Source organism: Protopterus annectens, chromosome 2.part1 (genome assembly GCF_019279795.1).
Source record: "Protopterus annectens isolate FY-2018-M chromosome 2.part1, PAN1.0, whole genome shotgun sequence".
Taxonomy (NCBI): Eukaryota; Metazoa; Chordata; order Ceratodontiformes; family Protopteridae; genus Protopterus; species Protopterus annectens.
This window is the reverse complement of record NC_056729.1, coordinates 1,208,600,995-1,208,624,131: the sequence shown is the minus strand read 5'-3', so window position 1 is coordinate 1,208,624,131 and position 23,137 is coordinate 1,208,600,995. Positions and strand designations below refer to the sequence as shown.

Sequence of the window (23,137 nt, the reverse complement as noted above, 5' to 3'; positions counted from 1 at the left end):
TTTCTTCTTTCTCAATTGAAGTCTAAGGTGGATGCTCTGGGAAGGCATTGAGTGTAAAGAGTTGCAAGATTTGGTGCATGTCTCTGAACAAGTGGGTAAGCATTCATTACAGTGTGGTTTTGATGCTGTGCAGGCCTCGTCTAGGGTGGCTGCCACTGGCTCAGTTCTTCACGCCTGGTTAAAGGATCAGAATTTATCTGACCATGTTAAGACAAGGATTTTGGATGCTCCTTTGCAGTCTGATGTGTTGTTTGGTTCACCTGTGGAATCAGTCTTGAAGAAAATGGAAGACAAGGCTAAGTCTATGCAGGCTGTTAAGGATTTTTGCAAGTTCAGCCTCCAAGTTTAGTAGGAATTGGCCTGCTAAGGGGTGGACGTATCCTTCTTATGATTCTCAGTCTAGGGGTAGATCTAGACGTGGTAGGGGCAGAGCTCAGAGTTCTTTCAGGCCTAGAACAGGAGTTCACCTGCACAATCTTGGTGAGGGCAGGGGCCAGTCCTTTCGTAAACAGGCCCAATGACCTACTTTTCAGCTGCCAGATCCTTCTTGCCTGGCAGCACCTTTGGGAGGAAGGTTAGCACTCTTCAAGGAAAATTGGATGTTGATTACCCAAGACAAATGGGTATTGGATATCATTCACCAGGGTTACAAGTTTTATTTCCATACCTTGCCTCCTTTCAAAGGCATGCCGGACGTTCCTCCTCAGCAAAGACTAGAGGCTCGCAAGCAAATTTCTTTACTACTTCAAATAGGGGCCATACAATCGGTTCCTCTGCCAGAAGTGGGCCTAGGATTTTATTCTCGCCTGTTTCTAGTACCAAAGAAAGGAAACACGTGGAGACCAATTTTGGATTTATCCATCCTCAACACATATCTGGACATTCCCAAGTTCAAAATGTTAACGTTACAACAGCTTTTACCTCTGCTGGGCAAAGATCACTGAATGGTGACTCTGGATCTCAAAGAGGCTTACCTTCATGTTCCTATCAGGCCCAGTTGCAGGAAGTATCTGCGTTTTGGGCTGGGACTTCACATTATCAGTTCTCTGCATTGCCCTTTGGCTTATCTACTGCGCCAGAGTGTTCACGAAGGTTCTGGCTCCAGTGGTAGCTTTCTTCAGGCTAAGAGGAATACAGATCTATCCTTATTTGGACGATTGCCTGATACTGGCCCAAGAAAGGGCGAACTTCTTCATCATTTACAGTATGTGATGGCAGTGTTAAGATGCCTGGGGTATTCTGTGAGCGAAATAAAGTCCAGTCTAGTACCCTCTCAGGACATGTGCTTTCTGGGTGTGAGACTGAATACAGCATCCCAGATGGCCTTTTGACCCCGGACAAACAAAAGAATCTTTCTCTTTACTTCCACCAGTTGTCTCATCAGTCCAGGCTGACTGCAAGGACAGTCCTTCAAGCCTTGGGGTTCATGGCATCTTGTATTCTGGTACTTCCCAATGCCAAACTGCATATGAGGAAGCTACAATGGTATCTCAAGAATGTATGGACACAGCACTGCCAAGATTTGGACACTGTCATTCAAATAATACCTTGCATTCAAAAGGAATTTTTGTGGTGGGCTCAGGAATGTCACCTAAACAAGGGACTCTCTGTGACCCGGCCAGAGGCGAGTCAGATTTTAACGACAGATGCCTCAGACAAAGCTTGGGAGCTCATCTAAATGGAAAATGGATACAAGACACGTGGCCTGCCAGACTTCAACATCTACATATCAACTTGAAGGAGATGTTAGCAGTCCAATTTGCATTGATAGCTTTCAAGGATTTACTTCTTCCAGGGCAGGTGTTGATTCAAACAGACAACACAACTGTCATGTGGTACATCAACAAGCAAGGGGAACATTCTTATCCTCTATGCAGACAAGCAATGATTTTGTGGGAGACTGCTCTCAGTTTACAGCTAAATCTTCAGGCAAGGTTTCTGCCAGGAGCACAGAACTCCTTAGCAGATGTGTTGAGCAGACAAATTATGGATCCCCACGAGTGGAAATTGGATCCTCATGTATTCCAGAGGTTGATAGTGTTATGGGGAACTCCAGACATAGATCTGTTCGCTTCTCCACTAAATTACCAGCTGCCAAAGTTTTGCACAAAAGGTTTCATCCCTCAGCTTGGAAAGTGGATGCTCTCTCATTCAATTGGAGCAATCTTCACGTGTATGCCTTTCCACCTCTGCCTCTCCTCCCAAAGGTACTGCTGAAGGTCAGACAGGACAAGCCAAACATGATTTTAATAGCTCCAGATTGGCCTCGACAGCACTGGTACCCATTACTGAGAAGTCTGGTACAGGAGCCTCCATGGCCTTTGCCTTGATTCCTCACCTGCTGTCTCAGGAGAACGGTCATTTACTCAATGTCAAACTTCATTCTCTACATCTGACAGCCTGGCATATTCTGGTTTAAACCCTGGAGGGTCTCAGCTTCCACAACAAGTTTTGAATGTTATTTTGGAGGCCAGAAGGCCTAGTACATGGAAAGTTTACAGATAAATGGAGGAGATTTTATTTTGGAGTACAGCAAAGGACTTTGATGTTTCTAAACCTAATTTAAGTGTGGCTTCAATACCTTACTGAGTTATTGGACAAAGGTTTGTCCTTCTCCTCTATAAAGGTTCATGCTGCAGCAATCTCTGCTCACTATGACTGTGACCCACCATTATTTTCTCAGCCTTTGTTTAAGCAATTCCTTAGAGGGGCAAAGAATATAAGACCCCCTAGAGCTCCTACTCCTGCTTGGGATCTCAATTTTGTGTTGGAGAAACTCACTCTACAACCTTTTGAGCCTGCAGCATCGGCAGAGTTGAAATATTTATCTTGGAAGACTGCTTTTTTTTGGCCATTACCTCTGCGAGAAGGGTTTCTGAATTACAGGCCCTTATGGCAGTTGAGCCTTTCTTAATTTTCCACAAGGATAGGGTGTCTTACTAACCCTTCTTTTATGCCTAAAGTGGTTTCTAGTGTGGCTTTAAACCAAACTATTCATTTGCCTACTTTTTATGCAAACCCCCAAAATAAAGGGGGAAAGATTTTGCACACTTTGGATATTCACAGACAGTTGCGATATTATTTGAGCAGAACTAAAGGGTTCAGGCAGTCTCAGCAGTTGTTTGTTTCTTTTGCTTTGGGTTCTCAGGGCAAACCTGTTTCAAAACAAACTATTTCTAAGTGGTTTGGTTTTTGTATTGCTTTCTGTTATTCCCATCATGGTAAGGAGATTCCAGCTGGGATTAGGCCTCATTCCACTAGGGCTACTGCCAGTTCTACAGCTTTTAAGGGGTGGCTACTAAAGATATTTTGGAAGCAGCTACTTGGAGTTCAGTGCATACTTTCTCTAAGCATTACCACCTTCCACTTTACTCTAAATCTAGGGCTGGATTTGCAACTGCAATTTTACAAGGCATGTTGGCAGCTCCTAATGCTTTATAGTTTTGCCATCCTCCCTTACCTCTGCTTTGGGATTCTACCCATATGCAAGGACTGCAGCAATGTGAGATGAAGAACATAGTACAGTTTTGTACCTATCATAAATGTAGATGTTCGAAGATCCACATTGCTGCAGTCCTCCCTCCTTCCCCTCTGTTGTTGAAGGTGGTGGTGTGGTTTGGGTTGTACATATTGTAAATATGGTTAGTGCATGGGTGGTTGGTTGGGTTTTGCTGGTTTTTGGCTTTGGCCTGTCTTGTTAGGGCCTTCTGACATCTGGGGCAAGAAAAGACTGAGGAAATGACGTCGGTCATGCGCTTTTGTACCCTGACGTCCTGATGTCAGTTTTAAGCGCCTTGACCGACGTCAGCCTAATACTTTGGTATTCGGGCCGACCGAGGACAGCGGACTACCCATATGTAAGGACTGCAGCAATGTGGATCTTCGAACATCTACATTTATGGTAGGTACAAAACTGTACTTTTCTCTGACCTGTATCTCTTAACCCTAAGGTAATTAAAAAAAATTAGGGAAAATGAGATAAGAGCGATTCTTCCCCCACCTTTGGCCCACACAGCCCAGGTTCTACTTTTCTCTTAGCATGGCCAAGGAAGAACCATGAGTGCTACCACTGAAAGTGGAGCTCTTCACCCAGATAAAGGGTCTGCCATTCACCCCCATTTAGATGCCCTAAAGCTGGTAAGATGGATGATCTGATATTTACACTCTCCAGACACTTTTCAGTGGTTGTCTTCCAAATTCTGAGGGAATCCAGAAGATAAAACAACTGAATGTCTTGTATTTTAAAATTAACAAGGTTGTGCAAGCCAGGCTGCCCAGCCTCTTGGCTGTCTGACAGAGTTGTACAACTTAGGCCTGTCAAATGCATCAGCAAAAATTCATTGCCTGCTTATTCATTCTCCTATCATCTCTCATCAGATGACATTTCTTGAAGGAAAATCTTCATTTGAGACCACCAAGGAGGACTCCTGCCTTATCTTGGGGCCTCAATTTTGTCCATGGAAAAACGGATCCTTGCCTCCTCTGCCTGTTGCCTCTGCAGACATAAAATACACTTAGAAAACCACTCTCCTATTAACCCTGATCTCTGCTAGGACAATCTCTGAACTCCAAGCCCTTATATATAGGGAACAATTCATGATACTCCATACTGTGCCAACACCCTCCTTTAAGATGTGGTGCCTGAACTTTTTCTTAACCAGTCCATTTACTCTCCTTGTTTTCTTTCCCAGCTCTTGAAAAAAAAAAGGAAAAAGACCTCTTCACACTTTGGACAGTCACAGCTACTAGTTCTGTCTCTCCACACCTTATCAAAGGATTGTAATCTTGCAGCTGCTTCTAGGTTCAGGGCAGGATTTGCCTTAGCCATTCTGCAGGAGTTCATCTCTCCTCCTGCCTCTGTCTATCCACCCTTTACTGTTTAGCTCTGGGAGTCTTCCCAAGAGTAATTAATGCAACGGTGAAGTATGATGAACTTACAGTTGTGTAGATACTTTTACATCTACATTTAAGTTAAGTATTTTTACTGTTGTAAAATGGCTGCCCATAAAACAAAGATCTAACCTACTTTTATGATCCCAGATCTACAAACTCTCTGTCTTGCAGCTAGATTTTACGAAAAACCTCCTCATACCACCTGAGACACTACTCATAAGCCATAGCAGCTCTTATTACTCCTAAAAACAAACTCCACAGCACTTCACATGCTTTCTCTTCTCAAGGGCCTATTCTTTGGCAAGCTCACCCCATCATTTAGGAAATCAACACTTACTCCAAATTCAGAATGCAATCACTATAACGTATATAGACAGGTTTTTTTCCTGTGTAATTACTCTGACCCACTCTGTTGTTTCTTACATTTCTGTATTTTTTGTTTGTAAAATGTTTTGTTTTTTTACCCCAGCTGAGCCTAAAATTGGTCACTATTGATCAGTACACTACCCTGGTGAACAAATGTATATAATAATAATAATTGCAATACCCATTCCCTCCCCCTGTGCCTTTCTCCTTCCTGAACTAGGTTTGGGGTGCATACCCTTTGCACCTCTGTCCATTTACCTATCTATCCCCTCCAGTTAGGTCCCTTTCCTATAACTCCAACATCCTGATGTGAGATGGGAAGACATTAGCCAGGCAGTGGGAGAAGGTAAAAGTCTGTTATATTTAGGCCTGCCTCAGCCTTCTGCAGGACAGGAAATTCCAGCAGTAATTACTGCAACAGTGAAGCTTCTCAAGCATCTGTATTTATGTTAAGCACCCACACAACTGTCTTTTATTCAGTATTACTGTTATTTCTGTTAGGGACCCATTTATTGTATCACTTTATGTCGGGTTCACTCATTATCATATTGTTGCATATTTACTTAGAATGTCAGGAACTGAAGTAGGGAGATGAGTTAGGGTACAGATAGGGCTGTTCCCGCTTACATAGCCATGGGACTTTTCCAGCCCCCCCCCCCCCCCATGGTCCTTACAGGAATACTGACACCAGTGGCAGCAAAAGGCAGCCCATTTGAAATGAAGAATATGTAGTGACATCCTCTAGTAGCCATGTTTTTCACAACTTCATCCTCCTCCTGGTCCCTTTATGGTTGGTTTGATTGTATATAGTCATACTGGGGGCTCATTCAAACAGCATAGGACAGTGCAGATCCCCTGTCCACTGCTGCAAACTCCAGCCATAGGTGCCACATTCACATCAGCAAAATATTAGTCCTGCTACTCTGCAAACTGTCGCACTTCATTTGGCGTATAGCATTTTTTTTTTTAGTCTTTCTACTTGTTTCCCTATTAATGTGAATGCTTACTGGATAATATGCTAATTAGTGGGAGTGGGTGTTCATTGTTAATTTTATGTGGACCATTATTTCAACTTCAGTTTTCAATACTATTTTACAGTTCCTCAGGGCAGAGAAACCAAATGGCTGTTTGCATCGGAGGAAGGACGGAAACAGCTTGCAGAGAGTGCTGCTTTCCAGAGGTTGATAATCGTAACACTACACCGAGACCAGCAGTATGAGAGTCTGCAGGCCATTCAGGATGAACTGTCACAGAAGGTGATGGAACTTGCTCCTCCTGACCTCCCTGCCAATGTACAGGTACTGAGACTTGGATATATTATGCACCCACCATCCCTTTCAACATGCAGGCACAACATTTAACATCTTTCATAAATCATCATCACATAATACGGGTGTGCACATACATTAATAGAGAAGAAAACAAAACCGTATTAACATTTTTCCATTGTTATTTTCATGTACTATACATAAATGTTTTCTTTTTAAATTTTCATTCATTTCAGTCACTCTAACATTCCATAAGTTGCTCAGTTCTTGCCTTCCGTTAAGCCGCAGTCCACATCCTGAACATTATTCTACATGTATCATTTCCATACATTCTATTTATTTCTATGTAATTTGCTTCTTCCCTTTTCTAAAGATCCATCCTGCATTTCTTTTATCTCCTTTACAACAGTACTTTTTTTTTTTTGCTTTCCATGTTCTAGTAATTAGTATTCAAGTTAGTCAATATCCTAACTCAAAATAATCATTTCCTTAGTTACAACAGTTTACTGACCATGTAGGAAATTCTTAAAATGTGTCAATTCATTACATTCTCAAAAAAAACATGTTCCTTGTTTCTACTGTCTTTCCCATCATACCCCCAGCATTTGCTATGTACCCAATGAAACATCTTCTGAGGTCTGCTTATAGTATAAAGTTAACGTATGCAAACAATGCAGATACTTCCATGCAAAAATCCTAAAACTTTTGGAATTTGTTGTCTACTTGGGAGATGCACAGTTGTCCTTGCTTTGTTCCTTTGTAAATTGCCGTTCTGTTCTCTCTTGACAAATTTTCTAACCACCTCTAATAGGCTCTCTAATCTCTAAGGTTGTCATGCATCGTTTTGTATGTCTTGCTAATCATCCCTGTTTTAACAACAGTTTCTCCCTGAACTTAACTAAAAACTCAACAAGAGCTGGTCTTTCAATTAACACTCCTTTATCTCTTTGTTTTTACTTATACACTGTTATTAATATCTGCTAGGGAAGGCAGTCTCTAACATGCAATCTTTACTTCTTCTTAGCTTCATCCCACTCTATTACCTTTTCCTTACTAGACATTTGTTCCCATTGTCTTGGTTCCTTTGTTAATTTTACATCAGTAAATTCCAGCTACCTGTTGCAGAGTTTCTCTTTACCTACTCACAGTCATATCTATTGGAATTGGATAGTACAAATTAGATAAATACTCCAATTTTACATCATTTCTGGTAAGCTGTGACACAGACATAATGACAGTTTTAAAGTTCTTTCAGTAAATTTAACTAGTATTAAACATATAAGTAGAAAAGGTGTCCTGAATTGGTGTAGTAAGTGTGATGTTGATGTATTAATTTTGGAAGATGTAAGATTTTTGACAGAAAAAGACAGATTATAAACAAACAGTGGGAGACTATACAATATGGAATCTAGGAAAAGAACTATGTTCTGGCATAGTTGTACTTTGTAACAAGTCAGTGAAAATATTGACTAGAACATAGGTAATGATGGGAAGATTAACTATTGCAGATCTCAGGTGGCATAATCGGAAAAGAATGGAAAATCGTGTACTGCATAAATTGTAAATATGTAAGTTTGCAAATAATATTGGAAATACTGTTTTTACTCTTTTCGTTAGGTGTTGTGGAATCTTTTGCATCCACCTGAGCTACTACCAACTCAAGCAGATAGGGCTCATTTTAACATCTCATCTGAAGAGCAGTACCCTCAGGAGTGGAGCAGCACAATGTCAGTAATTGATTGACCTGGTGTGAGAATAGAACCCCACAACCTTCTGCACCAGAGGAGAGTGTGCTACCTGTTGCTCCTCTGACACTGCTTAAGTTAACATACATCAGCCTTAGCTGTGCAGATCTAAAGTATCCCTTCATATCAGATAATCTTAAACCACCTTGTTCAGTGGGGAGCATCAAATTATCCCACATAACTCTTGTCCTCTTCTCCTCCCAAGTAAATTCCATCAACTCTTTATTAATTATCCACAACTTCTCTTCTGATTGACTAAAGTGCACTTGACATATAAATCTAAAGACGCCAAAAACATTTTTTACTGCTTGCATCTTAACTATTCCAGTCCATAATCAAGAGGTTCTAGCTTCTCAGTTTTGCATTCTTTTTTGTTCAGTCTCTTTACAGATATTAGCTGTCATAACATAATTATTTTTAATTCGTATATGTAAATACTTAATCTTATCAAGTCTACATGAGCATGAGTAGTGATGAAGCAGTTCATGTGTGTGGAGGCATAGTTTACCATTTAAGCCTTTGTCTTTTTTTATATCCCAAAAAGACTTGAAACTGTCTCAAAATGTGTTACAACATTGAAATGTTTTTTTTCTGGATTTGTCAAGTAGAACTAATGTAATCTGCAAATAACACTAACATTTCTTGATTACTATACCAGTTGTAGCCTAGAATTTGAGAGTCTCTTATTTTCTTTGTTAATGGCTGTAAATATAAAGCGAAAAGAGGACATCCCTCCTTGGTTCCCCTGTTTAAATATGGCTCATCAGAGAGGAGCCTGCCTTAATTCTTGCCTCTGACCCGTCATATAATCTCCTTTATTTTCCTGTTGTGGAATGCAAGTGTTACCATTGTAGGAATAAAAAAAATATGCAAGGCAGGTAATAATGGAGAAATGAATTTACTTAAGCAAAGTTAATAGGACTTCATCAGAATATCGTGCTACAGTAAACATGGTTGTAGTCAGCTGATGTGTTAAGTATTATGGGATGTAGCATTATAGGATCATAGGATGTTCATCGTGTTTCACTGTTGCAGTCATTACAATTGGGTTATCCTGCTGGCAGACTACCCGCAGTCGGCCTGAATTCCAAAGTCTAGGTCCGGCGTCAGTTGCTGTCATGACGTCAGTGCGCCAGGGGTATAAAAGATGCAGCCGACGCCATTTTCTTCAGTCTTCCTTGCTCCGCGGTGCCCGAAGCAAAAGCAGTTCGCAAGTGCCGGTCGACCGACTCCTGAGATTTTCGTGTTCGAATTTCAGATCCGAAGTTTTCATCAAAAGCTAAGTTACCCCATTGGGGAAACTTTTTTTCTTGCTCCAGACCGATGTCAGAAAAAGTTAATAATTGTATTTCTTGTGGGAAGCAAATACCTCATAAGGACTTTCATTCCTACTGTATTCCTTGCCTAGGCCCTGACCACGACGTTGCTAATTGTCAGTTCTGTGCTAGATTTAACTAACGCACTATTAAGCGTCGGTACGATTTTGCATTTCACTATTTTGGCAGAAGATTTAATTATACAATGTCGTCAGATAGCCATCCGACTACCGCAATTCACAAGAAACGCAAAGAAAAAGAAAAGGACAAGCATCCAAGGTCCAAAACTGATGAGGTTTCTTCTAAGCCAGTCGCCAGTTTGCCGGTTCTCAGTGAGGTGCTTTCGCAGCCCCTGACGCCCGCTACTTTAGAGCCGCAGGCCTCTACCGACTCCCATGTGGAGCCGACTAGGCCGCTGGATACTCAAGGTATTGGTACCTCGGAAAGTATTCCCTCAGATGGGTCCGGAGCCGTTGAGCAGGCATCGGCTTCTGAGGGTGTTTTCAGGCCTGCACAGTTATATCTAAAAATGACTTCAGCCTCAAAGGCAAAGACTAAAACACCTTTAAAGACAAAGAAACAAGTACAACAGCCATATGGACAGGCCTCCATGCCTAAAAAACAGATGCTGAAAATGGCCGAAGACCTAATTACTTTGATCAGGGGTTCCCATTCCCCTCCTGATAAGAGGCCTAGGCAAGAGACAAAATATGAATCTTCAGATCAGGTTTCCATTTCATCTGATTCCTCTTCCGATCAGGAATACTCTCTTCCTCCTTATGAGGATTCTGATGCTGAAGAATCTATTCCTTCAGCCTCTCCTCCTGAGGATTATTCTTTTGGGGAAACTTTGCATACCATGAGGGAGCATTTCCACTGGGAGAGCCAAGATTATTCAGAACCTAAGAGGAGGCTCAGAGACTTCCTTTTGCTACCTCAACACAGGCTCCTTCCTATTCCTCCTGTGTTAGACATTGTAGATGATGTATTTTCAGAGTCCAGTCTGACTCCTGAATCCTTGCCTCCAGCTCCTGTTAAGCCAGACAGATATTACAGGGTTCCTAATTCACATAAATTTCTTTTTAAAAACCCTGCTGCTGACCCAGAAACTATCTCTCAGGGTCCTAAAGGGGTCAAGGCTTCCACTGCAAAAAACCCTACCCCCTCTGACAGGGATTCTAGGGCACTGGACAGATGGGGAAAAATGATTTACACTTCTGCGACCTTGGCTATAAGGGCTTTAAATTGTCAATTTTATATGTTTAAATATCAGCAGTATATTATGTCACTGCTTAAGCAGAAAATGTTGATAAATTCTGAATGTGCAGAAAACAAAGAAATGCAGGATTTATTGCATGCAGCTGAACAAGTAGAAAAGCATACTTTGCAATGTGGTTTTGATTCTCTAGAGGCCTCCTGCAGGGCCGCTGTTACGGGTTCTGTCATCAGGAGGCATGCTTAGTTAAAGGAACAGAATTTGCCTGATCATGTTAAAGCAAAATTGTTAGATGCTCCATTACAGCATGATACCTTGTTTGGTGTTAAGGCAGAGGAGGTGTTGAAGAAAATGGAGGACAAAGCAAAATCTATGCAAACAGTCAAGGATTTCTTACAGGTACAGCCTCCAAGGTTTAGCAGACACTGGCCTAGAAAAAAATTGGTCCTTTCCAGTGTCAGACAGGCCACAAAGGGGCAGATACAGACGCCCTAGAGGCAGATCCCAGCCCCAAGGCACATACAGGTCTAAACAATGGGGTGCTTCTACCTCCAAAAGCGGAGAAGACAAATCACAGCCATACAGGAAACAGTCTCAATGACTTCCCCCTGCCTGCGCCAAGCACTTATCTTCTGGCAGCACCATTAGGGGGAAAACTTGCACTTTTTCATCAAAACTGGCACATAACCCAGGACAAATGGGTCTTGAACATAGTGTCACAAGGCTACAAGTTTCACTTTCATACTCTGCCAAGGGCACACAGTTTGCCAGACCTGCCAAAAAATCAATGGGCAGAGGCACAAAAACAAGTTTCATCCCTCATGGACATGAGGGCCATTCAACAAGTACCAGAGCAAGAGCAGGGACAAGGATTTTACTCAAGACTTTTCTTAGTCCCCAGAAAGGACAAAACCTGGAGACCAATACTGGACATATCTATTCTAAACATGTTTCTGGACGTTCCAAAATTCAAAATGTTAACTCTGCAGCAGCTTCTGCCCATGCTGGGCAAGAAGACTTGGCTTGTGACTTTGGACTTAAAAGAGGCATACCTGCATGTCCCAATCAGACAATCATGCAGAAGATGCCTCAGACTCATAGCTGGCTCAATGCACTACCAATTCTCTGCACTGCCCTTTGGCTTATCTACTGCGCCCACGGTCTTCACAAAATGCCTGGCACCAGTAATTGCATTTTGCAGACAAAGAGGAATTCAAATTTATCCCTACTTGGACGACTGCCTTATACAAGCAAAGAACAAGGACACTCTACTAAAACATCTGGCGTTCGTAAAAAGATTATTAATTTGTCTAGGGTACACAATAAACGAAAAGAAATCGAATCTAGTACCCTCTCAAGAGATAATATTCCTGGGTGCAAGCTTAAATACAACTGCCCAGATGGCTTATCTCACGCCAGACAAAGACAACTAACTTCTTACTTCAAAATGTTGACAACAAAGACCCAGTTATCTGCAAGAAAAATTCTGCAGGCTTTGGGCTTCATGGCATCCTGCATAGTGCTAATTCCATATGCCAGACTGCATATGAGGAAACTTCAGTGGTATCTAAAAAGTGTCTGTACTCAACATTGTCAAAACCTGGAAGAATTAATTACCCTCATTCCTTGCCTGCAACAGGAGTTTCGATGGTGGGCTCATGCCTGTCACCTCAACAAGGGACAGCCTTTCACTCTACCCACAGCTGGGCAGACAATAACAACAGATGCATCAGACTATGCCTGGGGAGCACACATGGCAGGAAAATGTATTCAGGGCACATGGCCCACAAGCCAAATGCATCTACATATCAATCAAAAAGAGATGCTAGCTGTTCAGAATGCCCTGACAGCCTTCAAGGATTTAATCCATCCAGGACAACTACTGATGAGGACGGACAATACTACAGTCATGTGGTACATAAACAAGCAGGGAGGCACACACTCCTACCCTCTCTGCAGACAAGCCATGACTTTATGGAACACAGCATTGACTTATCAAGTACACCTGCAAGCACAATTCGTGCCAGGAAAGAACAGTACTCTGGCAGACGAACTAAGCAGAAACCTTACGGATCCCCACGAATGGAAACTGGATCCACTAGTCTTCAGCATGATAAAAAAGGAATGGGGATGTCCAGACATAGATCTATTTGCTTCCCCTCACAACTGCCAACTACAGAAATTCTGCACAAGGACCGATCACAAGCAAGCATGGAAAGTGGATGCTCTATCATTCAGCTGGAAAAGTCTAACAGTATATGCCTTTCCTCTTCTGCCTCTCCTCCCCAAGGTACTTCTAAAGGTCAGACAAGAGAAGCCAAGAATGATCCTGATTGTCCCAGACTGGCCACGCCAGCACTGGTACCCAATCCTAAAACACTTGTCTCAAGGCCCAGCCTGGACACTGCCTCTTATTCCTCACTTACTAACCCAGCGAAACAATCAGATTCTGCACAGCCAACTCAGGACCCTAAATCTGGCAGCATGGCGGATAATTTAACCATTCAAAACACTCCTCTCTCTAAAGCAGTGATGGATGTTATTTTGGAGGCCAGGAGGCCCAGTGCCAGAAAATCTTATGCAGACAAATAGAAAAGATTCTGTGCTTGGAACCAGGCACAAGGACTTGACACATCTGTACCAAATATTCCTCAGATTTTACAATACCTAACTGAGATGCTGGACAAAAGCCTATCCTTTTCATCAGTTAAATTTCATGCCTCAGCCATTTCTGCTCATTACAATACGGAACCTCCTATTTTTTCCCATCCATTGATAAGGCAGTACCTTAAAGGGGCCAAAAACATAAGACCTCCAAGGAGAGCCCCAGTACCTGCATGGGACCTCAAATATGTCTTGGAAAAACTCACACTGCCGCCTTTTGAGCCAGCCAATACAGCTGATACAAAGTTTTTATCTTGGAAAACAGCTCTGCTCCCAGCAATAACCTCTGCAAGACGAGTTTCAGAGTTACAGGCACTCATGGCTGTGGAACCTTTCATCATTTTCCACCCAGACAGTGTTTCTCTACGAACAAAGGTTACCTATTCTAAAATGAGGGTTATCCATGTTAAGAGTGCATGTGTGAGCCTGTGTTTCCACTTTCCTGGATTTCTTTGTGCTTTTTTTTAATCTCTGTTCCCCTCCCAGATATAAAAGCAACTTGCATGATGTTCATCGTGTTACCCTGCTACAGTCATCACACTTGGGTTATCCTGCCATCAGGCGGTCCCGCAGTCGGCCCGAATTCCAAAGTCTTGGTCCGGCGTCGGTTGCTGTCGCTTCTTCCCTGACGTCAGTGTGCCAGAGGTATATAAGAGGCATCCGACGCCATTTTCTTCAGTCTTTCTTGCCGCGCGGTGCCCGAAGCAGAAGCAGTTTGCAAGTGCCGGTCGGCCGACACCTGAGATTTTCGAATAGAGTTTCAGTCTGAAGTCTTCAAAGCTAAGTACCCCATTGGGGAACCTTTTCTTGCCTCAGTCCGATGTCAGAAAAAGTTAACAATTGCATTTCTTGTGGGAAGCAAATACCTCATAAGGACTTTCATTCTTATTGTATACCTGGCCTAGGCCCAGACCACGACGTCACTGGTTGTCGGTTTTGTGCTAGGTTCAGTAAGCGAACTATAAAGCGACGCTTTGATTTCGCATGACACTTCTTCGGTAGGAAATTTAATTACACTATGCCGTCAGAGCAACTGACTACCGCCGTGCATAAAAAATGCAAAGATAAAGACAGGCAGCCTAGATCCAAGCCAGACTCCGAGGCCTCGGCTGGGCCGGTCGCCGGTCCTCCGGTTTTCAGTGAGGCGCCTACGCAGCCCATGGCTACCGCAAAATCGGAACCCCAGACCGTTTTGGATTTTCTAACAGAGAGCTCTAGGCCGACGCAGCCATTTTCTTTAGGCCCTATCGACGACATTGCAGAAGGAGAAGCCGGTGCTGTAGAAACACCTTCGGTTTCAGAAGGTGTCTTCAGACCGACTACTCTCACCATAAAATCTTATGCTAAGCTTAAGACTCCTCTAAAACCAAAAAAGACTGCACTTCAGTCACCAGTTCAAGGCCCCATGCCTAAGAAACAGATGCTTAAAATGGCTGAAGATTTGATTTCTTTAATCAGGGGTTCCCAACCCCCCCCCCCCAACAAAAGGCCTAGACAAGAGGAGGATTATGCCTCCTCTGATCAAGTGTCTATTTCCTCAGGCTCCTCTGAGGAACAGGATTACTCCTTTCCCCCTTATGAAGATTCTGATGCTGAAGATTCCATTCCCTCAGCTTCTCCCCCTGAAGACTATTCCTTTGGGGAAACCTTACATACCATGAGGGAATATTTCCACTGGGAAGGTCAGGACTACTCCGACTCAAAGAAAAGGCTCCGAGAGTTTCTTTTACTCCCCCAGCACAGACCACTTGCTATCCCCCTAATTTCAGACATTGTGGATGATGTTTATTTAGAATCTAGTCTAAATCCAGATTCTCTGCCTCCTGCTCCAGCCAAACCAGATAGATACTGTAGAGTGCCTCAGTCACACAAATTCCTTTTCAAAAGCCCTGTTGCTGATCCAGAGACAATCTCCCAGGGTCCCAAAGGGGCTAAGGCTTCTATGGCCAAAAATCCTGTACCCTCTGAAAGGGACTCCAGAGCACTAGATAGGTGGGGGAAGAAGGTTTACACCTCAGCTACTCTGGCTATGAGAGCACTAAATTGTCAATTTCACATGCTTAAATACCAGCAATTCCTAATGTCTCAAATAAAACAAAAGATGAGCACACACCCTCAACAGTCTGAATTCAAGGAAATGCAGGATCTGTTGCATGCAGCTGAACAGGTGGGCAAACATACTTTACAATGTGGATTTGATTCCTTGGAAGCTTCCTGTAGAGCAGCTGTTACTGGGTCTGTTATACGTAGGCATGCTTGGTTAAAGGAACAAACTCTGCCTGATCATGTTAAAGCAAAGTTACTAGATGTACCCTTACAGCAGGATGTCTTATTTGGGGTTAAAGCAGAAGAGGTTTTAAAGAAAATGGAGGATAAGGCAAAATCTACGCAGACGGTCAAAGATTTCTTACAGGTACAGCCCCTACGCTTCAGCAGAAATTGGCCAACAAAAAATTGATCCTTTCCAGCTTCTGACAGACCACAGAGGGGTAAATACAGGCACCCAAGGGGCAGAGGACAAGCACAAATCCCTTACAAACCTCGCCAATGGGGCACTGCAACACAGAAGGGAGGAGAAGACAGGTCCCAAACTACTAGAAGGCAAACACAATGACTTAAACCTCAAACTGCCAAGCAAAACTCTCTTGGCAGCTCCCTTGGGAGGAAAATTAGCACTTTTTGCAGACAACTGGTGCATCGTCACAAAGGACAAATGGGTCCTAGACATTATCTCACAAGGATGCAGATTCCATTTCCACACCTTGCCAAGGATAAAAGGCATGCCAAACCTGCCACAAAATCAATGGGCAGAGGCACAAAAAAAAATTACAGCTCTCATGGACATGAGAGCCATTCAGCTGGTACCTACACAGGAGCAAGGCCAAGGATTTTACTCAAGGCTCTTTCTAGTCCACAGAAAGGACAATGCTTGGAGACCCATTCTGGACCTTTCAATTCTAAACACCTTCTTGTAAGTACCCAAATTCAAGATGCTAACACTACAGCAGCTTCTTCCCATGTTGGGCAAGAAAGCATGGCTAGTAACGCTGGACCTCAAGGAGGCATACCTGCATGTCCCTTTTCAGACAAAATTGCAGAAGATACCTCCGCTTCATTGCAGGTTCAACCCACTACCAATTCTCTGCACTGTCCTTTGGCTTATCTACTGCACCCATGGTCTTCACAAAATGCCTAGCACCAGTAATTGCATACTGCAGACAAAGAGGAATTCAAATATATCCATACCTGGACGACTGCCTCATCCAAGCAGAAAGCAAGGACACTCTCTTACATCATCTGGCTTTTGTAAAACACCTTCTAAGTTGCCTAGGGTACACAGTAAATGAAAAGAAATCAAAACTAGTGCCCTCACAAAATATGACATTCCTGGGTGCCAGCTTGAATACAACAGCCCAGATGGCTTACCTGATGCCAGACAAACAACTACAGCTAACTCAATACTTCAAAACAATGGCAACAAAGACCCAACTCCCTGCAAGAAAAATTCTGCAGGCCTTGGACTTCATGGCATCTTGCATACTACTAATACCATTTGCAAAACTGCATATGAGGAAATTACAATGGTACCTAAAACGCGTATGGAATCAACACAGCCACAGCTTGGAAACAATGATACCTCTCATTCCCTGCCTTCAACAGGAGTTTCTATGGTGGTCACAGGCATGTCACCTCAACAAGGGTCGGCCTTTCACCTTACCCCAGCCAGACAAACTATGACAACAGATGCATCGGACTATGCCTGGGGGGCACACATGGCATGACGGTGTGTTCAAGGCATATAGACTGCAGATCAAAGAAGTCTGCACATCAATCAAAAAGAAATGCTAGATGTACAGAATGCCCTGACAGCCTTCAAGGACCCCTTACATCCAGGACAGCTTGTAATAAGGACAGACAACACCACAGTAATGTGGTACATAAACAAACAAGGGGGTACACACTCCTACCCTCTATGCAGGCAAGCAATGACCTTGTGGAACACAGCACTGGCTTACCAAGTACAATTACAAGCTCAATTCCTGCCAGGAAAAAAGAACACATTGGCAGACGACCTAAGCAGAAACATCATGGATCCCCACGAGTGGAAACTGGATCCACAAATATTTGTAATGGTAACTCAAAAATGGGGACATCCAGACATAGACCTGTTTGCCAGCCCCCAAAACTATCAGCTAACATAATATTGCACAAGGACATTTCACCATCAAGCTCGGAAAGTGGACGCACTCTCATTCAGTTGGAAAATGCTGTCAGTATATGCCTTCCCTCCATTGCCCCTTCTCACAAAGGTGCTGCTGAAAGTCAGGATGGAGAGACCACAAATGATTCTCATTGCCCCAGACTGGCCACGCCAGCACTGGTAACCACTATTAAGGAATATGGCCCAGGGCCCACCATGGATTTTACCACAAATTTCTCATCTGCTCACACAGCAAGACAGTCAGATTCTACACAGCCAGCTCAAAACCTTAAATTTGGCTGCATGGCAAATCTCCTAAGCAACCAGCCAGCTCCTCTTTCACAAGCTGTTATGGATGTTATTCTGGAGGCCAGGAGGCCCAGCAATAGGAAAGCCTACTCAGACAAATGGAAAAGGTTTTGCGCCTGAAACCAAGCTAAAGGCCAAAATACCCTTCTGCCGGACATACCTCAGATTCTACAATGTTTAACTGAGATGTTACACAAAGGACTTTCTTTTTCATCTATTAAAATCCACGCCTCAGCTATTTCAGCTCACTACAACACGGATCCTCCCTTATTTTCACATCCACTTCTAAAGCAGTTTCTCAGAGGGGCCAAAAACATTAGGCCTCCCAGGAGAGCACCAACACCAACTTTGGGACCTCAATTTCTGTTCTAGACAAACTTACGCTACCTCCTTTTGAGCCAGCTTTCTCAGCTGACTTAGTTTGTATCATGGAAGACTGCCCTGCTGCTAGCAATTACTTCAGCCAGAGAGTCTCAGAGCTTCAGGCTCTTATGGCAGTAGAGTCTTTCCTTATTTTTCATCAAGACAGAGTTTCTCTATGAACTAACCCCTCCTTTATGCCTAAGGTGGTATCCAGTGTGGCTCTAAAGCAAACCATCCATTTACCCACCTTCTTTCTAAATCCGCAGAACAAAGGAGAAAGACTCCTGCATTCCTTGGACATTCACAGGCAGCTACGTTACTACTTGGATAAAACTAAGGTTTTCAGAAAATCTGACCAGCTTTTTGTATCCTATGCTACAGCATCACAAGGAAAGGCTATCTCAAAACAGACCATTTCCAAATGGATAGGACATTGCATACGTTTTTGCTATACCCCCCCATGGAAAACCAGTTCTTGCTAGCATTAGGCCCCACTCCACCAGGGCAGCAGCTACATCTACAGCCTTCCTCAGGGGGGTGCCTACCAAGGATATTCTGGAAGCTGCAACTTGGAGTTCAGTACACACCTTCACCAAACACTATCACTTACCACTTTACTCTAAGACTAGAGCTGGCTTCGCCACTGCAGGTTTGCAGGGCCTTCTAGCCTCCTCTAACCCTGTTTGACTCCACCTCCCATCCTTAGCTTTGGGATTCTACCCAAGTGTGATGACTGCAGCAGGGTAACATGATGAACATAGTACAGTTTTGTACCTACCATAAATGTAGATGTTCGAGTGTATACCCTGCTGCAGTCCAGGTTACCCTCCTTCCATCCCCTCTGAACTAGCTGAACTTATCTCTACCACTCTATCCTATGCTACCTCTGTGGTGTATTTGCTTGTGTATTTGCTTGTGCCTAAGGGTATTGTTTTATTTTTATATAGCTATATGTATTTATATATATATATATATATATATATATATATATATTTTGCCTATCTATTGGGGGCACCTGACATCTGGGGCAAGAAAAACTGAAGAAAATGGCGTTGGATGCCTCTTATATACCCCTGGCGCACTGACGTCGGGGAAGAAGTGACAGCAACCGACGCCGGACCAAGACTTTGGAATTCGGGCCGACTGACGGCAGGATAACCCAAGTGTGATGACTGCAGCAGTGTATACACTCGAACATTTACATTTATGGTAGGTACAAAACTGTACTCTTTCAGTAAACATTAACATTTAGCCGTAAAAAAATGTGCTTTGACTACCTTTAAATAAATAAACTAAATTGTGTACTGTTATAGTAATTGCATTATAAAGTACTAGGGCTGCTAGGGAGGCAGCTATTTATAATTTATTCACATCCTGCAGTGTTAAACTTCATTTGTTTTTCAATGAACTACTTGTTACTGAACCTTTTAATGTTAATTACAATCTACCTTGTACATTCAGTCAGAATGTATTATATTTAATTGCTTGCCCCTGCAGACTGCTCATCTCCTTGTAAAAGCAAAACAAAAACGCTAATAACTTTACAAATCCATAAAAGAACTTTTGTAGATTTTGCACTGAGTATACTATCCAGACCTCTCATGATTAATTGCTTGCACCTGTAGAATTCTTGGCTTCAACTGAAGGCATTTGTTAATGAAAAGAAGAAAAACTAATAAGTTTGCAGATGGAAGGAAGAAATAAAATTTCCATACTTTTTCACCATTTTGTCTTAAATTTCAAGCTTATTGGCTTTAAAAACTTGTCTATAATCTAGATATCCATCCCTGTATAAAGGGCAGATTATTAATTTTGTATTATGTATATAAGATGATCAGTACACTTTTCTATCCCCCAACTCCAACAGTTTTAAGTCTTTCATTGTTCCAGTGTAAAGCTCTGGGTACATTATAACTTATAAAAGTAGTATCCCACTTTGTTATCTTTAACATGTATATAGCAGTCTGTGGTAAGATCTCCTACCACATATTTAAAGTACCACTGACTGCACACTATACCAAACTGCTTTATAATATGTAACATGCAGTTTGCATCCTGAAAACCCTGATAATCCTTACAGTTATGTCCTCATCCCCTTCTCTTTCTTAACATTAATGACATAAAGTGCGGCTTATAATTTATAGTTCACCCACCAGTTTAACACAGTGAATAAAATTCGTCTTTCTCATCTGCTTCTTGCAAAGTCGCATTTCACATGTCTAATCTTGTATCTAATGAGATTGATGATGTAATCACTAATTTTACATTGCTGTCCGTGGTTCAATGACAAGATATTTCTGATTCTTCTTGTTAACTTCTGTGATATTTTTATGTTTCTCACACATTTACTTTTGGTACAATGAAAAATGTTTCACTGGTGCTGTGCCTATTAACTTTATTATTGTCAGATAAATGGGAAACCGTCCTTTTCTGCTTGTTTGCTCACTTTTTTGGTAAAACGTTTTTGTTTTCTCCTCAACCTGTTCTGCATCAAAAAAATGTCTTTAATCCTCCAAGGAAGTAATCTGAAGACAACAACTTGAATCTCACAGTGCTCAACATTTCATTTTTTGGTAGGATAAACTTCTCTTTTGTCTGATGTACATTGAAGAATATTTTTCCAAAAACTTTCTGGTGTCCTCAAATTTTAATGCTTTCCCCCCTCTACATCGGTTTTGTCGAGAGTAGCTCTTTGTGCTGGGGTATAATGTATAAGTCTTGGCTATTGCATTCATGGCCATATTTAGATTGTACATAACTGTGTGTCACTACACAATTAACAAATTCTGTTGTGAAACACTGGTCCACTTGCCAAATTCTCTTGTGAAACACTGGTCTAGTTGCTTATTTGTATTTTCAGAAATCTAATGCAGTCTCTACCTTCAGTTTCTCTGGTGCAGTAGAAAATCTCAGGTTTTCTCTCTGTGCTGCCTTTTTTTTAAACCAGTTCTTCTTAAGATGCCTTTTTTATTCATTTTAGTCTCAAAACTTTTTTGCAGGTTTATCAGGTCATTTGAATTGTTGGTTAAAGCTTCTTTTTCTCCCCAGCTTTTTGTTACTTGGCATTCTATATTGCTTTTCACTTATCTTAGCACGTCTGAGCGCCTTTGATTTATTTTTTCCTCTAAATTACTGGAAGTTGTCTGCAGTACCAAAGCTGAAAGCTAAACTTTTTTTTCTTTTGCTAAACAGCTGCAGGGTTCTTTCTGAATTTTTGTATTCACTTTTTCTGTTTCTTTGCTGGCATCCAGGCATTGTAATTTTTTTTTATCCAGTAACTGAATTTTTAAACAAATTAAAAGTTTTTACTGTCTTGTTTTACAGTTTTCACACTGGGAGAGCTGTAATTAACCTGTTGATTAGTGTGCTGATGTCTTGGAAATCCTAGACATAACAATTTTAGTAACTGCATTTATGTACTAGTCCTGTTTATTTTAGTCCTTGTATGCCTTTGTGGCTGTGGTGCACTGGGCAGATGGAAAACTTGGTGGCAGCCTGAACAGATTGGACTATTGGCACTTTTTGACTCACTGATATTAGGTTTGGCTTTGGCAGATAATGTAATAATTTGACACTACACAAAAGGGTTTTCTCAAAATGCTAGTTTAAAACTGCCCAATCACAATGTAGAAAAAAAAGTTGCAATGTTAACAAAAATAATAGTAACTGTGCAAAGTATTGGAAACTGGGCCTTACACTCCCCTGTGATAGTGACCCTGATGTTCATCGTGCATACAGCTGCAGTCATAACAAACGTGGATTGCAGCTGTATTAGCACTCGAACATCTACATTTATGGTAGGTACAAAATTGTACTATGTTCATCGTGCATACAGCTGCAGTCATAACAGATGGGTTCTCCTGCCGTCAGGCGGGTCCCCAGTCGGCCGAATTCCAAAGTCTAGATCCGGTGTCGGTTGTCATCGCTTCTTCCCTGACGTCAGTGCGACAGGGTATAAAAGAACCAGCCGACGCCATTTTCTTCAGTCTTTCTTGCCACGCGGTGCCCGAAGCAGGCGCAGTTCGCAAGTGCCGGTCGGCCAGCTCCTGAAATTACGAAAATTTTGCAACTGAAGTCTTCTTGAAAGCTAAGTACCCCGTTGGGGAAACTTTTCTTGCCTCAGACCGATGTCAGACAAAGTTAATAATTGTATTTCATGTGGGAAGCAAATACCGCATAAGGATTTTCATTCCCTCTGCATTCCTTGCTTAGGCCTAGACCACGACATCTCGGTCTGTCATTTTTGTGCTACATTCAACAAACGCACCATTAAGCATCGGGCGGAGTTCGCCCAGCACTATTTTGGCAAAAAATTTAACTATATTATGTCGTCGGATACTCCGACTCCAGTTTTGTCTAAAAAACGCAAAGATAAGGACCGACACACGAGGTCCGCGGCCTCTACCAACACCACGCCAAAGCCGACTACAGGTGGTCCGGTTCTCAGTGAGGCGCCTACGCAGCCCCTGCCTACCGACGACTCTTCATTGGCGGTGTCTTCTGTGCCCGAGGTCGCAGGCTCCTTGGCCCACACCCCGACTACAGATACCGAAGCCACTCTTGGTGGTGAATCTCAAAATGTAGACAGGTCTGCCTCCTCTCAAGGTGTCTTCAGACCTTCCTCTTCCTTTTCCATCAAGGCTTTCACTAAGTCTAAAGCAGCCATGCATTCTAAGAGACAAGCTACACAGGGCCCTTCTCCAGCCCCCATGCCTAAAAAACAAATGCTTAAAATGGCTGAGGATTTAATTATTCTTATCAGGAGTTCTCAACCCCCCCCCCCCAGACAAAAGGCC

General features: G+C 42.5%; 1 protein-coding gene across 2 annotated transcripts in view; it reads left to right on the top strand.

Moving 5' to 3' along the window:
* Positions 1-23,137, top strand: part of METTL13 (methyltransferase 13, eEF1A lysine and N-terminal methyltransferase) — a 527,633-nt gene that overhangs the window by 142,147 nt on the left and 362,349 nt on the right. For both annotated transcript variants that reach the window (XM_044062734.1, XM_044062735.1), the window contains exon 3: positions 6,358-6,557. In XM_044062734.1, the coding sequence (XP_043918669.1) occupies positions 6,358-6,557 (200 nt within the window). The remainder of the gene's footprint in view (positions 1-6,357; positions 6,558-23,137) is intronic.